The sequence below is a fragment of the Aegilops tauschii genome, chromosome 7 (assembly GCF_002575655.3).
Source record: "Aegilops tauschii subsp. strangulata cultivar AL8/78 chromosome 7, Aet v6.0, whole genome shotgun sequence".
NCBI lineage: Eukaryota > Viridiplantae > Streptophyta > Magnoliopsida > Poales > Poaceae > Aegilops > Aegilops tauschii.
The window spans coordinates 203,158,618-203,173,754 of record NC_053041.3 but is presented as its reverse complement, the minus strand read 5'-3'; the positions used below and the strand labels follow the sequence as shown (position 1 = coordinate 203,173,754).

General features: G+C 48.4%; 1 protein-coding gene and 1 pseudogene across 1 annotated transcript; both read left to right on the top strand.

Moving 5' to 3' along the window:
• Positions 1 to 638: 638 nt before the first annotated feature.
• On the top strand, positions 639 to 1,826 carry LOC141027035 (uncharacterized). The gene has a single exon (XM_073503953.1). The coding sequence runs from the start codon at positions 639 to 641 to the stop codon at positions 1,824 to 1,826; it is 1,188 nt and encodes a 395-aa protein (XP_073360054.1).
• A 155-nt stretch (positions 1,827 to 1,981) lies between these two features.
• On the top strand, positions 1,982 to 14,646 carry LOC141027034 (uncharacterized; annotated as a pseudogene).
• The last annotated feature ends 491 nt before the right edge of the window (positions 14,647 to 15,137 follow it).

The window sequence follows — 15,137 nt, the reverse complement described above, 5'->3', positions numbered from 1 at the left end:
GTCACCCCCGTCGCCCCCCCACCCGCCTCGGTCGGTGTCGTACGCCCGTTGGGCTCGGGCTTCGTCGACTCCGGTGACTGCCTCCCGCCGCAGTGCCCGTCTTGACGCGGACCGCCCGGCCGGCTTCCCGGCGCCGTCCATCTCCGAGCGGGCTGAGATCCGGGCTGCGGCCCGGAACCTCGAGACAGGTGCGACCGACATCCCCTCCAGTTCTTCCAGCTGTTCGTTCTCTGCGCTCGAAGCGATCCCGCTCGGCCGTCTTGCCAAGGTGGCCCTAGACTCGGCTGTAGTTTTCTGGGGGGAAGTTGGTCCCCCCTTAGAGCAAATTGCGGCTATCCAGGCCCGCGAGATCCTTGACGGGAAACTCGCCGAGACCCGGGCCCGTATCCTCCGCACACCGGCGCCCCAGCCTCCCGCAGGGATGCCAGTCGAGGAAATCCGTGGCCACACCCGCTCCCGCACTGCCGCTCTCAGAGCCCACAGCGCTTCCACCGTCCTGGGGTCAAGCAGCCCCTTAATGGCGGTTTAGATGCGCGCCCTCTTTTGGAACATCCGCGGCTTCGGTCATGACGGCCGCCGCCGCCAGCTAGTTGAGTACATCCGCAACGAACACATCACATATTGCCATTCAAGAAACCATGCGCACGGAGTTCTGTCTCCCCGAACTTGACGGCCTTAGCTCCCACCTGTTTCCCTGGCATTGGCTTCCTTCTAGTGGGAACAATGGCCACTCAGGTGGCATCCTGTTAGGTGTGAAGGATGCCACCTTTGAGGTGGGCGGTATGGACCGGGGCGAGTTCTTCGTTAGTATGGAGATCTTCGAGCGGGCGCTAAACTTTAAGTGGGAGGTCATCATTGTATACGGACCGGCGGACCACCGCCGCTCCCTGACCTTCCTCGCTGAGCTGCATCGGAAGATCTCCGCTTCCTCCCTCCCAGTGGTCATGGAAGGGGACTTTAACCTCATCCACTCCCTGGATGAGAAGAACAATGACCGGGTTAACCGCCCCCAGATGCAGATGTTCAACGACTGCATCGCGGAGCTTGGCCTCCGTGAGCTTGAGCGAACGAGGGCCCGGTTCACCTGGACTAACCGCCAGGCGAACCCGACGCAGTCCGTTCTAGACCGCGTCCTAGTCTCTCCGGAGTGGGAACTCAGATGTCCCCTGGCCTCACTGCAGGCTATCACCCGGATCGGTTTCGATCATGTCCCCCTCCTCCTCTCCTCCGCAGATGAACGCCCCCCCATCCCTCCTCGATTCCGGTTTGAGCTCTTCTGGCTCAACCAGGCCAGATTCCGCGTGGCCGTTGCGGCGAAGTGGACCGCCGCGCGCGATTCTCCTCACCGCGCCATGTCCGCCGTTGACTCCTGGCAGTTCTGCGCCAAGCTTGCACGCCAATTTATGAAGGGTTGGGGCGCGAACCTCGGCCGTGATATCCGTGACCGCAAGAAGGCCCTTCTGAGTGCCATCCAAGTTCTAGACGCCCGCGCTGACACTTCTGGGATCTCCCCGGACGAGTGGATGCTGAGATATGATCTCGAGGACCAGCTCTCGGTCATCTACTTGGATGAGGAGGCATACTGGCGGCTGCGCGGCACCCAACGGTGGGTGCTCCGTGGTGACGCTAACACGGCTTACTTCCAGGCGATCGCCAATGGCCGGCATCGATGGAACTCCATTCACTCCTTGTGGGACGGCGATACTCAGCTTGTTCGCCCCTCAGACATCCGAGCCCACGTAGACGACTTCTATAAAGCCCTTTTCTCCCCTACCCCTCGGGTGGGGCTGCGCTGGCCCCCGACACCTGATCGGGTGCCCAGCTAGTTTCCGACGAGGCCAATGCCGCCCTGGTGGCACCTTTCTCGGAGGAGGAGGTCCTAGCGGCGATCAAAGGAATGAACCCGTCCTCGGCTCCGGGCCCGGATGGATTGCCAGTCTCGTTTTTCAAAACATTCTGGCAAACCATCAAACCGGAAGTCATGGCCCTCTTCGACGAGTTCTTCTCTGGGACCATGGACCTTGGGCGCCTAAACTATGGGATCATTACCCTCATCCCCAAGGTCCCGGGGGCCTCGGACATTCGCCAATTCCGCCCGATCACGATGATCAACGTGATCTTCAGGATCTTGGCTAAAGGGTACGCCAATAGGGTGACCCTTCTAGCGGACTCTGTCACCCACCCCAACCAATCCGCCTTCATCCAATGCCGGTTTATTTTGGATGGGGTGCTGGTCTTTCATGAAGTCCTCCATGAAGTCCGAGCCAAGAACCACCGTGCGGTCTTCCTAAAGCTCGACTTTCACAAAGCCTACGACACTGTCCATTGGCCCTTCCTTCGGGAAGTTTTGCTTCGAAAGGGCTTCGACGACCGCTGGGTGACCCGCATTATGCAACTCGTCACATGCGGTCGGACGGCGGTCAACATCGACGGTGAGATCGGGCCTTACTTCCCCTGTTGGGTAACGTAGTAATTTCAAAAAAATTCCTACGCACACGCAAGATCATGGTGATGCATAGCAACGAGAGGGGAGAGTGTTGTCCACGTACCCTCGTAGACCGACAGCGGAAGCGTTATCACAACGCGGTTGATGTAGTCGTACGTCTTCACGATCCGACCGATCAAGTACCGAACGTACGGCACCTCCGAGTTCTACACACGTTCAGCTCGATGACGTCCCTCGAACTCCGATCCAGCCGAGTGTTGAGGGAGAGTTTTGTCAGCACGACGGCGTGGTGACGATGATGATGTTCCACCGACGCAGGGCTTCGCCTAAGCTCCGCAACGGTATTATCGAGGTGTAATATGGTGGAGGGGGGCACCGCACACGGCTAAGAGATCTCAAGGATCAATTGTTGTGTCTCTGGGGTGCCCCCTGCCCCCGTATATAAAGGAGCAAGGGGGAGGCAGCCGGCCAAGGGTATAGGCGCGCCAAAGGGGGGAGTCCTACTCCCACCGGGAGTAGGACTCCTCCTTTCCTTGTGGGAGTAGGAGAAGGGAAGGGGGAAGGAGAAAGAAGGAAGGGTGCGCCCCCCTTCCCTAGTCCAATTCGGACCAGACCATGGGGAGGGGTGCGGTCACCTTTTGAGGCCTTTCTCTCCTTTCCCGTATGGCCCATTAAGGCCCAATACGAATTCCCGTAACTCTCCGGTACTCCGAAAAATACCCGAATCACTCGGAACCTTTCCGAAGTCCGAAAATAGTCGTCCAATATATCGATTTTTATGTCTTGACCATTTCGAGACTCCTCGTCATATCCCCGATCTCATCCGGGACTCCGAACTCCTTCGGTACATCAAAACTCAATAAAACTGTCATCGTAACGTTAAGCGTGCGGACCCTACGGGTTCGAGAACTATGTAGACATGACCGAGACACGTCTCCGGTCAATAACCAATAGCAGGACCTGGATGCCCATATTGGCTCCCACATATTCTACGAAGATCTTTATCGGTCAGACCGCATAAAACATACGTTGTTCCCTTTGTCACCGGTATGTTACTTGCCCGAGATTTGATCGTCGGTATCTCGATACCTAGTTCAATCTCGTTACCGGCAAGTCTCTTTACTCGTTCCGTAACACATCATCCTACAACTAACTCATTAGTCACAATGCTTGCAAGGCTTATAGTGATGTGCATTACCGAGTGGGCCCAGAGATACCTCTCCGACAATCGGAGTGACAAATCCTAATTTCGAAATACGCCAACCCAACAAGTACCTTTGGAGACACCTGTAGAGCACCTTTATAATCACCCATTTACGTTGTGACGTTTGGTAGCACACAAAGTGTTCCTCCGGTAAACGGGAGTTGCATAATCTCATAGTCATAGGAACATGTATAAGTCATGAAGAAAGCAATAGCAACATACTAAACGATCGAGTGCTAAGCTAACGGAATGGGTCAAGTCAATCACGTCATTCTCCTAATGAGGTGATCTCGTTAATCAAATGACAACTTATGTCTATGGCTAGGAAACATAACCATCTTTGATTTAACGAGCTAGTCAAGTAGAGGCATACTAGTGACACTCTGTTTGTCTATATATTCACACATGTATTATGTTTCCGGTTAATACAATTCTAGCATGAATAATAAACATTTATCATGATATAAGGAAATATATAATACTTTATTATTGCCTCTAGGGCATATTTCCTTCAGTCTCCCACTTGGACTAGAGTCAATAATCTAGTTCACATCGCCATGTGATTTAACATCAATAATTCACATCACCATATGATTAACACCCATAGTTCACATCTCTATGTGATCAACACTCAAAGGGTTTACTAGAGTCAGTAATCTAGTTCACATTGCTATGTGATTAACACCCAAAGAGTACTAAGGTGTGATCATGTTTTGATTGTGAGATAATTTTAGTCAACGGGTCTGTCACATTCAGATCCGTAAGTATTTTGCAAATTTCTATGTCTACAATGCTCTGCACGGAGCTACTCTAGCTAATTGCTCCCACTTTCAATATGTATCTAGACCGAGACTTAGAGTCATCTAGATTAGTGTCAAAACTTGCATCGACGTAACCCTTTACGACGAACCTTTTGTCACTTCCATAATCGAGAAACATATCCTTATTCCACTAAGGATAATTTTGACCGTTGTCCAGTGATCTACTCCTAGATCACTATTGTACTCCCTTGCCAAAATTAGTGTAGGGTATACAATAGATCTGGTACACAGCATGGCATACTTTATAGAACCTATGGCCGAGGCATAGGGAATGACTTTCATTCTTTTTCTATCTTCTGCCGTGGTCGGGCTTTGAGTCTTTACTCAATTTCACACCTTGTAACACAGGCAAGAACTCTTTCTTTGACTGTTCTATTTTGAACTACTTCAAAATCTTGTTAAGGTATGTACTCATTGAAAAACTTATCAAGCGTCTTCATCTATCTCTATAGATCTTGATGCTCAATATGTAAGCAGCTTCACCGAGGTCTATCTTTGAAAAACTCCTTTCAAACACTCCTTTATGCTTTGCAGAATAATTCTACATTATTTCTGATTAATAATATGTCATTCACATATACCTATCAGAAATGCTGTAGTGCTCCCACTCACTTTCTTGTAAATACAGGCTTCACCGCAAGTCTGTATAACACTATATCCTTTGATCAACTTATCAAAGTGTATATTCCAACTCCGAGATGCTTGCACCATTCCATAGATGGATCGCTGGAGCTTGCATATTTTGTTAGCACCTTTAGGATTGACAAAACCTTCTGGTTGCATCATATACAACTCTTCTTTAATAAATCCATTAAGGAATGTAGTTTTGTTTATCCATTTGCCAGATTTCATAAAATGCGGCAATTACTAACATGATTCAGACATAGTTAAGCATAGATACGAGTGAGAAACTCTCATCGTAGTCAACATCTTGAACTTGTCGAAAACCTTTTTGCGACAATTCTAGCTTTGTAGATAGTGACACTACTATCAGCATCCGTCTTCCTCTTGAAGATCCATTTAATCTCAATGGCTCGCCGATCATTGGGCAAGTCAATCAAAGTCCATACTTTGTTCTTCATACATGGATCTCATCTCAGATTTCATGGCCTCAAGCCATTTTGCGGAATCTGGGCTCACCATCGCTTCTTCATAGTTTGTAGGTTCGTCATGGTCTAGTAACATAACTTCCAGAACAGGATTACCGTACCACTCTGGTGCGGATCTTACCCTGGTTTACCTACGAGGTTTGGTAGTAACTTGATCTGAAGTTACATGATCATCATCATTAACTTCCTCACTAATTGGTGTAGAAGTCACAGGAACAGATTTCTGTGATCCAATAAGGGAGCAGGTACAGTTACCTCATCAAGTTCTACTTTCCTCCCACTCACATCTTTCGAGAGAAACTCCTTCTCTAGAAAGGATCCATACTTAGCAACGGATGTCTTGCCTTCGGATCTGTGATAGAAGGTGTACCCAACTGTCTCCTTTGGGTATCCTATGAAGACACATTTCTCCGATTTGGGTTTGAGCTTATCAGGATGAAACTTTTTCACATAAGCATCGCAACCCCAAAATTTTAAGAAACGACAACTTTGGTTTCTTGCCAAACCACAGTTCATAAGGCGTCGTCTCAACGGATTTTGATGGTGCCCTATTTAACGTGAATGCAGCTATCTCTAATGCATAACCCCCAAAACGATTAGTGGTAAATTGGTAAGAGACATCATAGATTGCACTATATCCAATAAAGTACGGTTATGACGTTCGGACACACCATTATGCTGTGGTGTTCCAGGTGGCGTGAGTAGTGAAACTATTTCACATTGTTTTAACTGAAGGCCAAACTCGTAACTAAAATACTCTTCTCCACGATCAAATCGTAGAAACTTTATTTTCTTGTCACGATGATTTTCCACTTCACTCTGAAATTCTTTGAACTTTTCAAATGTTTCAGACTTATGTTTCATCAAGTAGTATACCCATATCTGCTCAAATCATCTGTGAAGGTCAGAAAATAATGATACCTGCTACGAGCCTCAATATTCATCGGACCACATACATCTGTATGTATGATTTCCAACAAATCTGTTGCTCTCTCCATAGTTCCGGAGAACGGCGTTTTAGTCATCTTGCCCATGAGGCACGGTTCGCAAGCATCAAGTGATTCATAATCAAGTGATTCCAAAATCCCATCAGTATGGAGTTTCTTCATGCGCTTTACACCAATATGACCTAAACGGCAGTGCCACAAATAAGTTGCACTATCATTATTAACTTTGCATCTTTTGGCTTCAATATTATGAATATGTGTATCACTACGATCGAGATCCAACAAACCATTTTCGTTGGTGTGTATGACCATAGAAGGTTTTATTCATGTAAACAGAACAACAATTGTTCTCTAATTTAAATGAATAACCGTATTGCAATAAACATGATCAAATCATATTCATGCTCAACGCAAACACCAAATAACACTTATTTAGTTTCAACACTAATCCCGAAAGTACAGGGAGTGTGCGATGATGATCATATCAATCTTGGAACTACTTCCAACACACATCGTCACCTCGCCTTTTACTAGTCTCTGTTTATTCTGCAACTCCCGTTTTCGAGTTACTACTCTTTAGCAACTGAACCAGTATCAATTACCGAGGGGTTGCTATAAACACTAGTAAAGTACACATCAATAATCTGTATATCAAATATACCTTTGATCACTTTTACTAGTCTCTGTTTATTCTGCAACTCCCGTTTCGAGTTACTACTCTTAGCAACTGAACCAGTATCTATTACCGAGGGGTTGCTATAAACACTAGTAAAGTACACATCAATAATCTGTATATCAAATATACCTTTGTTCACTTTGCCATCCTTCTTATCCACCAAATAGTTGGGGTAGTTCCGCTTCCAGTGACCAGTCCCTTTGCAGTAGAAGCACTTAGTCTCAGGCTTAGGACCAGACTTAGGCTTCTTCACTTGAGCAGCAACTTGCTTGCCGTTCTTCTTAAAGTTCCCCTTCTTCCCTTTGCCCTTTTCTTGAAACTAGTGGTCTCGTCAACCATCAACACTTGATGTTTTTCTTGATTTCTACCTTCGTCGATTTCAGCATCATGAAGAGTTCGGGAATTACTTTCGTCATCCCTTGCATACTATAGTTCATCACGAAGTTCTACTAACTTGGTGATGGTGACTAGAGAATTCTGTCAATCACTATTTTATCTGGAAGATTAACTCCCACTTGATTCAAGCGATTGTAGTACCCAGACAATATGAGCACATGCTCACTAGTTGAGCGATTCTCCTCCATCTTTTAGCTATAGAACTTGTTGGAGACTTCATATCTCTCAACTCGGGTATTTGCTTGAAATATTAACTTCAACTCCTGGAACATCTCATATGGTCCATGACGTTCAAAACGTCTTTGAAGTCCCGATTCTAAGCCGTTAAGCATGGTGCACTAAACTATCAAGTAGTCATCATATTGAGCTAGCCAAACGTTCATAACGTCTGCATCTGCTCCTGCAATAGGTCTGTCACCTAGCGGTGCATCAAGGACATAATTTTTCTGTGCAGCAATGAGGATAATCCTCAGATCACGGATCCAATCCGCATCTTTGCTACTAACATCTTTCAACATAATTTTCTCTAGGAACATATCAAAAATAAAACAGGGAAGCAACAACGCGAGCTATTGATCTACAACATAATTTGCAAAATACTATCAGGACTAAGTTCATGATAAATTTAAGTTCAATTAATCATATTACTTAAGAACTCCCACTTAGATAGACATCCCTCTAATCCTCTAAGTGATCACGTGATCCATATCAACTAAACCATGTCCGATCATCACGTGAGATGGAGTAGTTTCAATGGTGAACATCACTATGTTGATCATATCTACTATATGATTCACGCTCGACCTTTCGGTGTCCGTGTTCCGAGGCCATATCTGTTATATGCTAGGCTCGTCAAGTTTAACCTGAGTATTCCGCGTGTGCAACTATTTTGCACCCGTTGTATTTGAACGTAGAGCCTATCACACCCGATCATCACGTGGTGTCTCAGCACGAAGAACTTTCGCAACGGTGCATACTCAGGGAGAACACTTATACTTTGATAATTTAGTGAAGGATCATCTTATAATGCTACCGTCAAACAAAGCAAGATAAGATGCATAAAGGATTAACATCACATGCAATCAATATAAGTGATATGATATGGCCATCATCATCTTGTGCTTGTGATCTCCATCTCCGAAGCACCGTCATGATCACCATCGTCACCGGCGCGACACCTTGATCTCCATCATAGCATCGTTGTCGTCTCGTCAATCTTATGCTTCTACGACTATCGCTACCGCTTAGTGATAAAGTAAAGCATTACATGGCGATTGCATTGCATACAATAAAACGACAACCATATGGCTCCTGCCAGTTGCCGATAACTCGGTTACAAAACATGATCATCTCATACAACAAATCATATCACATCATGTCTTGACCATATCACATCACAACATGCCCTGCAAAAACAAGTTAGACGTGCTCTACTTTGTTGTTGCAAGTTTTACGTGGCTGCTACGGGCTTAGCAAGAACCGTTCTTACCTACGCATCAAAACCACAACGATAGTTTGTCAAGTTGGTGCTGTTTTAACCTTCGCAAGGACCGGGCGTAGCCACACTCGGTTCAACTAAAGTGAGAGAGACAGTCACCCGCCAGTCACCTTTAAGCAACGAGTGCTCGCAACGGTGAAACCAGTCTCGCGTAAGCGTACGCGTAATGTCGGTCCGGGCCGCTTCATCTCACAATACCGCTGAACCAAAGTATGACATGCTGGTAAGCAGTATGACTTATATCGCCCACAACTCACTTGTGTTCTACTCGTGCATAGCATCAACGCATAAAACCAGGCTCAGATGCCACTGTTGGGGAACGTAGTAATTTCAAAAAATTTCCTACGCACACGCAAGATCATGGTGATGCATAGCAACGAGAGGGGAGAGTGTTGTCCACGTACCCTCGTAGACCGATAGCGGAAGCGTTATCACAACGCGGTTGATGTAGTCGTACGTCTTCACGATCCGACCGATCAAGTACCGAACGTACGGCACCTCCGAGTTCTACACATGTTCAGCTCGATGACGTCCCTCGAACTCCGATCCAGCCGAGTGTTGAGGGAGAGTTTTGTCAGCACGACGGCGTGGTGACGATGATGATGTTCCACCGACGCAGGGCTTCGCCTAAGCTCCGCAACGGTATTATCGAGGTGTAATATGGTGGAGGGGGCACCACACACGGCTAAGAGATCTCAAGGATCAATTGTTGTGTCTCTGGGGTGCCCCCCTGCCCCCGTATATAAAGGAGCAAGGGGGAGGCAGCCGGCCAAGGGTATAGGCGCGCCAAAGGGGGGAGTCCTACTCCCACCGGGAGTAGGACTCCTCCTTTCCTTGTGGGAGTAGGAGAAGGGAAGGGGGAAGGAGAAAGAAGGAAGGGTGCGCCCCCCTTCCCTAGTCCAATTCGGACCAGACCATGGGGAGGGGTGCGGTCACCTTTTGAGGCCTTTCTCTCCTTTCCCGTATGGCCCATTAAGGCCCAATACGAATTCCCGTAACTCTCCGGTACTCCGAAAAATACCCGAATCACTCGGAACCTTTCCGAAGTCCGAAAATAGTCGTCCAATATATCGATTTTTACGTCTCGACCATTTCGAGACTCCTCGTCATATCCCCGAACTCATCCGGGACTCTAAACTCTTTCGGTACATCAAAACTCAATAAAACTGTCATCGTAACGTTAAGCATGCGGACCCTACGGGTTCGAGAACTATGTAGACATGACCGAGACACGTCTCCGGTCAATAACCAATAGCGGGACCTGGATGCCCATATTGGCTCCCACATATTCTACGAAGATCTTTATCGGTCAGACCGCATAACAACATACGTTGTTCCCTTTGTCACCGGTATGTTACTTGCCCGAGATTTGATCGTCGGTATCTCGATACCTAGTTCAATCTCGTTACCGGCAAGTCTCTTTACTCGTTCCGTAACACATCATCCTGCAACTAACTCATTAGTCACAATGCTTGCAAGGCTTATAGTGATGTGCATTACCGAGTGGGCCCAGAGATACCTCTCCGACAATCGGAGTGACAAATCCTAATCTCGAAATACGCCAACCCAACAAGTACCTTTGGAGACACCTGCAGAGCACCTTTATAATCACCCATTTACGTTGTGACGTTTGGTAGCACACAAAGTGTTCCTCCGGTAAACGGGAGTTGCATAATCTCATAGTCATAGGAACATGTATAAGTCATGAAGAAAGCAATAGCAACATACTAAACGATCGAGTCCTAAGCTAACGGAATGGGTGAAGTCAATCACGTCATTCTCCTAATGAGGTGATCTCGTTAATCAAATGACAACTTATGTCTATGGCTAGGAAACATAACCATCTTTGATTTAACGAGCTAGTCAAGTAGAGGCATACTAGTGACACTCTGTTTGTCTATATATTCACACATGTATTATGTTTCCGGTTAATACAATTCTAGCATGAATAATAAACATTTATCATGATATAAGGAAATATATAATACTTTATTATTGCCTCTAGGGCATATTTCCTTCATCCCCACCTTATGTGGGGTCCGCCAGGGTGACCCGTTCTCCCCGTTTGTGTTCAACATGGTTGTCGATGCCCTCGCGGTCATCCTTGATAAGGCCAAAGCTTGCGGCCATATCCGCGGCGTAGTCCCCCACCTAGTGGGTGGGGGAGGGGTCTCCCTCCTCCAATATGCGGACGACACCATAGTTATGGTGGAGGGCTCCGCACCCGACATCGCCAACCTGAAGTTCTTCTGTGTTTCCAACAGATGTCTGGGCTCACCATCAACTTCGATAAGAGCGAAGTGATGGTCCTTGGCTATCCTCCAGAGGAGGCTTTATCCATTGCGGACCGGCTGAACTGCCGCCTTAGTGATTCCAGGCTCACCGTCGCTGATCTCCGCCCGACGGTGACTAGGATGCAGCACCGGGTTGAACCCTGGAGGGGGAGGTGGCTGTCGAAAGCAGCCAGGGTAATCCTAATCAACTCTTCGCTTGCTAGCCTTCTCTGGTTTCTCATGAGCTTCTACGGCCTCCATGAGACCCTCCATCAAGAGGTTGCCAAATACCAGTCGAGGTTTTTTTGGGCTGGTGAGGGCGACAAGCAGAAGTACCATATGGTGAGCTGGCCCGACATTTGCAAACCCAAAGACCAGGGTGGCCTTGGGATCTTGTCATCTCGGCGCATGAACATTGCTCTCCTGGCCCGTTGGCTGTGGCGTATCGCCAATGGGGAGGGAGGCCTCTGGCTTACCATCATCCGTAATAAGTATCTTCGGGGCCAGCCTCTTGCCTTTTGCCAGCGTACGGGTGGATCCCAGTTCTGGCAATCCGTGATCCAGCTTCTGCCCGTCCTTCGCATCGGCACATCCATCTCAATTGGATCCGGGTCCTCGACCCTGTTCTGGTTCGACCGTTGGTTAGGGGACTCCCCCTGGCTGCGCGATTCCCAGAACTCTTTGCCATTGCGGCCGACCCTCGGGTCTCTGTCGAGATGGCCCTTATTGACTTAGGGCGTCTCGCTTTCCGGCGCCCCTTCGGCCCCCTCGAGGTGGCTGCTTGGGACTCCCTCCTCCAAGACATCGCCCTTATGCCGATGAACATCGAGGAGGACCTGGATGCCCTTTCCTGGCGCCTTGAGCCATCTGGCCGCTTCTCCACGAAGTCCTTGTACGCCGCCATTGCGCCCTCGGCGGCCCCGGAGCCCTTTAGCCTAATCTGGGACATCCGCCTACCTCTGAAGATCAGGATTTTCCTGTGGCAATGGATCCGTGGACGCCTCCCCTCTGGGGTTGAAGTCCTCAAGCGTAGCGGCCCGGGCGATGGGATGTGTCCCATCTGTGGCACGATCGAGGATGCTAACCACATCTTCTTCTTGTGCTCTACTGCCCAGTTCCTCTGGGCTTGCTTCCGCGAAACGGTCGGTGGACGGTGGTGCAATACCAACTTCCCCGACTTACTTGCGGAGCTAACGCTTCCCCTACCCGCTACCTGAAGGAAATATGCCCTAGAGGCAATAATAAAGTTATTATTTATTTCCTTATATCATGATAAATGTTTATTATTCATGCTAGAATTGTATTAACCGGAAACGTAATACTTGTGTGAATACATAGACAAACAGAGTGTCACTAGTATGCCTCTACTTGACTAGCTCGTTGATCAAAGATGGTTATGTTTCCTAGCCATTTACATGGGTTGTCATTTGATTAACGGGATCACATCATTAGGAGAATGATGTGATTGACTTGACCCATTCCGTTAGCTTAGCACTCGATCGTATAGTATGTTGCTATTGCTTTCTTCATGACTTATACATGTTCCTATGACTATGAGATTATGCAACTCCCGTTTACCGGAGGAACACTTTATGGGCTACCAAACGTCACAACGTAACTGGGTGTTTATAAAGGTGCTCTACAGGTGTCTCCGAAGGTACTTGTTGGGTTGGCGTATTTCTAGATTAGGGTTTGTCACTCCGATTGTCGGAGAGGTATCTCTGGGCCCACTCGGTAATGCACATCACTTAAGCCTTGCAAGCATTGCAACTAATGAGTTAGTTGCGGGATGATGTATTATGGAACGAGTAAATAGACTTGCCGGTAACGAGATTGAACTAGGTATTGAGATACCGACGATCGAATCTCGGGCAAGTAACATACCGATGACAAAGGGAACAACGTATGTTGTTATGCGGTCTGACCGATAAAGATCTTCGTAGAATATGTGGGAGTCAATATGAGCATCCAGGTTCCGCTATTGGTTATTGACTGGAGACGTGTCTCGGTCATGTCTACATAGTTCTCGAACCCGTAGGGTCTGCACGCTTAATGTTTCGATGATAGTTATATTATGAGTTTATATGTTTTGATGTACCGAAGGTTGTTCGGAGTCCCGGATGTGATCACGGACATGACAAGGAGTCTCGAAATGGTCGAGACATGAAGATTGATATATTGGAAGCCTATATTTGGATATCGGAAGTGTTCAGGGTGAAATCGGGATTTTACCGGAGTACCGGAGGGGTTACCGGAACCCCCCGGGGGTTAATGGGCCATAGTGGGCCTTAGTGGAGAAGAGGAGAGGCGGCCAGGGCAGGGCCGCGCGCCCCTTCCCCCTAGTCCGAATAGGACAAGGAGAGGGGGCGGCGCCCCCCTTTCCTTCTCCTCCTCCACCTCTTTCCCCCTCTTCTCCTAATCCAACAAGGAAAAGGGAGGGAGTCCTACTCCCGGTGGGAGTAGGACTCCTCCTGGCGCGCCCCCTCCTGGCCGGCCGCACCTCCCCCCTTGCTCCTTTATATACGGGGCAGGGGGCACCCTAGAGACACAACAATTGATTTGATCTTTTAGCCATGTGCGGTGCCCCCCTCCACCATAGTCCACCTCGATAATACTGTAGCGGTGCTTAGGCGAAGCCCTGCGTCGGTAGAACATCATCATCGTCACCACGCCGTCGTGCTGACGAAACTCTCCCTCAACACTCGGCTGGATCGGAGTTCGAGGGACGTCATCGGGCTGAACGTGTGCTGAACTCGGAGGTGCCATGCGTTCGGTACTTGATCGGTCGGATCGTGAAGACGTACGACTACATCAACCGCGTTGTGCTAACGCTTCCGCTTTCGGTCTACGAGGGTACATGGACAACACTCTCCCCTCTCGTTGCTATGCATCACCATGATCTTGCGTGTGCGTAGGATTTTTTTTGAAATTACTACGTTCCCCAACACTACCGCCATATTAGATGGTTGTGCGTTGGGGTTCTTGCCTGGACGCCTTGGAACATTCGCAATAAGCTTGTTATTCAGAAGGTGCCCCTCCGACGTGCGACTGACGCGATCTTCAAAATGTGTGGTTACTTGCAGCTTTGGCGGCCGCTTAGCCGCCCTCAGGACAGGGACGTCATCACCACCCTCCTCACCGATCTCCACTCGATGGTGCTCCGCGTGGCACCCCCGCTGCCGCCCCCTCCCCCACAGCCGGACTAGGCCGTCTAGTGGCTCTGTGGAGTGTGTGTTTTTGTGTTTAGGGCTTGTTGTGCTGTGCCCTCAGCATTGACCCTTATGTCTTCTCTATGTTCTTGTGGACCTCCGTGTGCGCGTGTGTGTGTGCTTTGTTGAACCTTGTTGGATGCTTGGCTTGGGCGGTATGCTTTATAATATAAAGCGGGGCGAAAGCCTTTTTCAGTAATATAGGCTGCTAGCCTCCACGCGCACACTTGTTTAGGCTTCTGGCCTACACTGGAGTAGTAGTACTACATTGTCTAATAGTGCCAGTTCACAACGTAAAGCTAGCTCGGTTGCTCCTCACGTGAAACTTCTAGGGCAAGTGTCAGGTTGGTCAGATGCAGCGTTTAACTCTAGAAAGATCCATCGACCTCGTTTTGGCGCGCGGCCATGCGAAGCAAATCCCACAAATCATGGCCGTCGGATCAGTTGGGTTCAACATTGATAAATGGCAGTGATCCATCCCGTGGAAAAAATCAATGGCTAAGAAATGCTTCTGCATCACCGTGTGTGGCTAACCCAAATTTAAAATTGATGTACTAT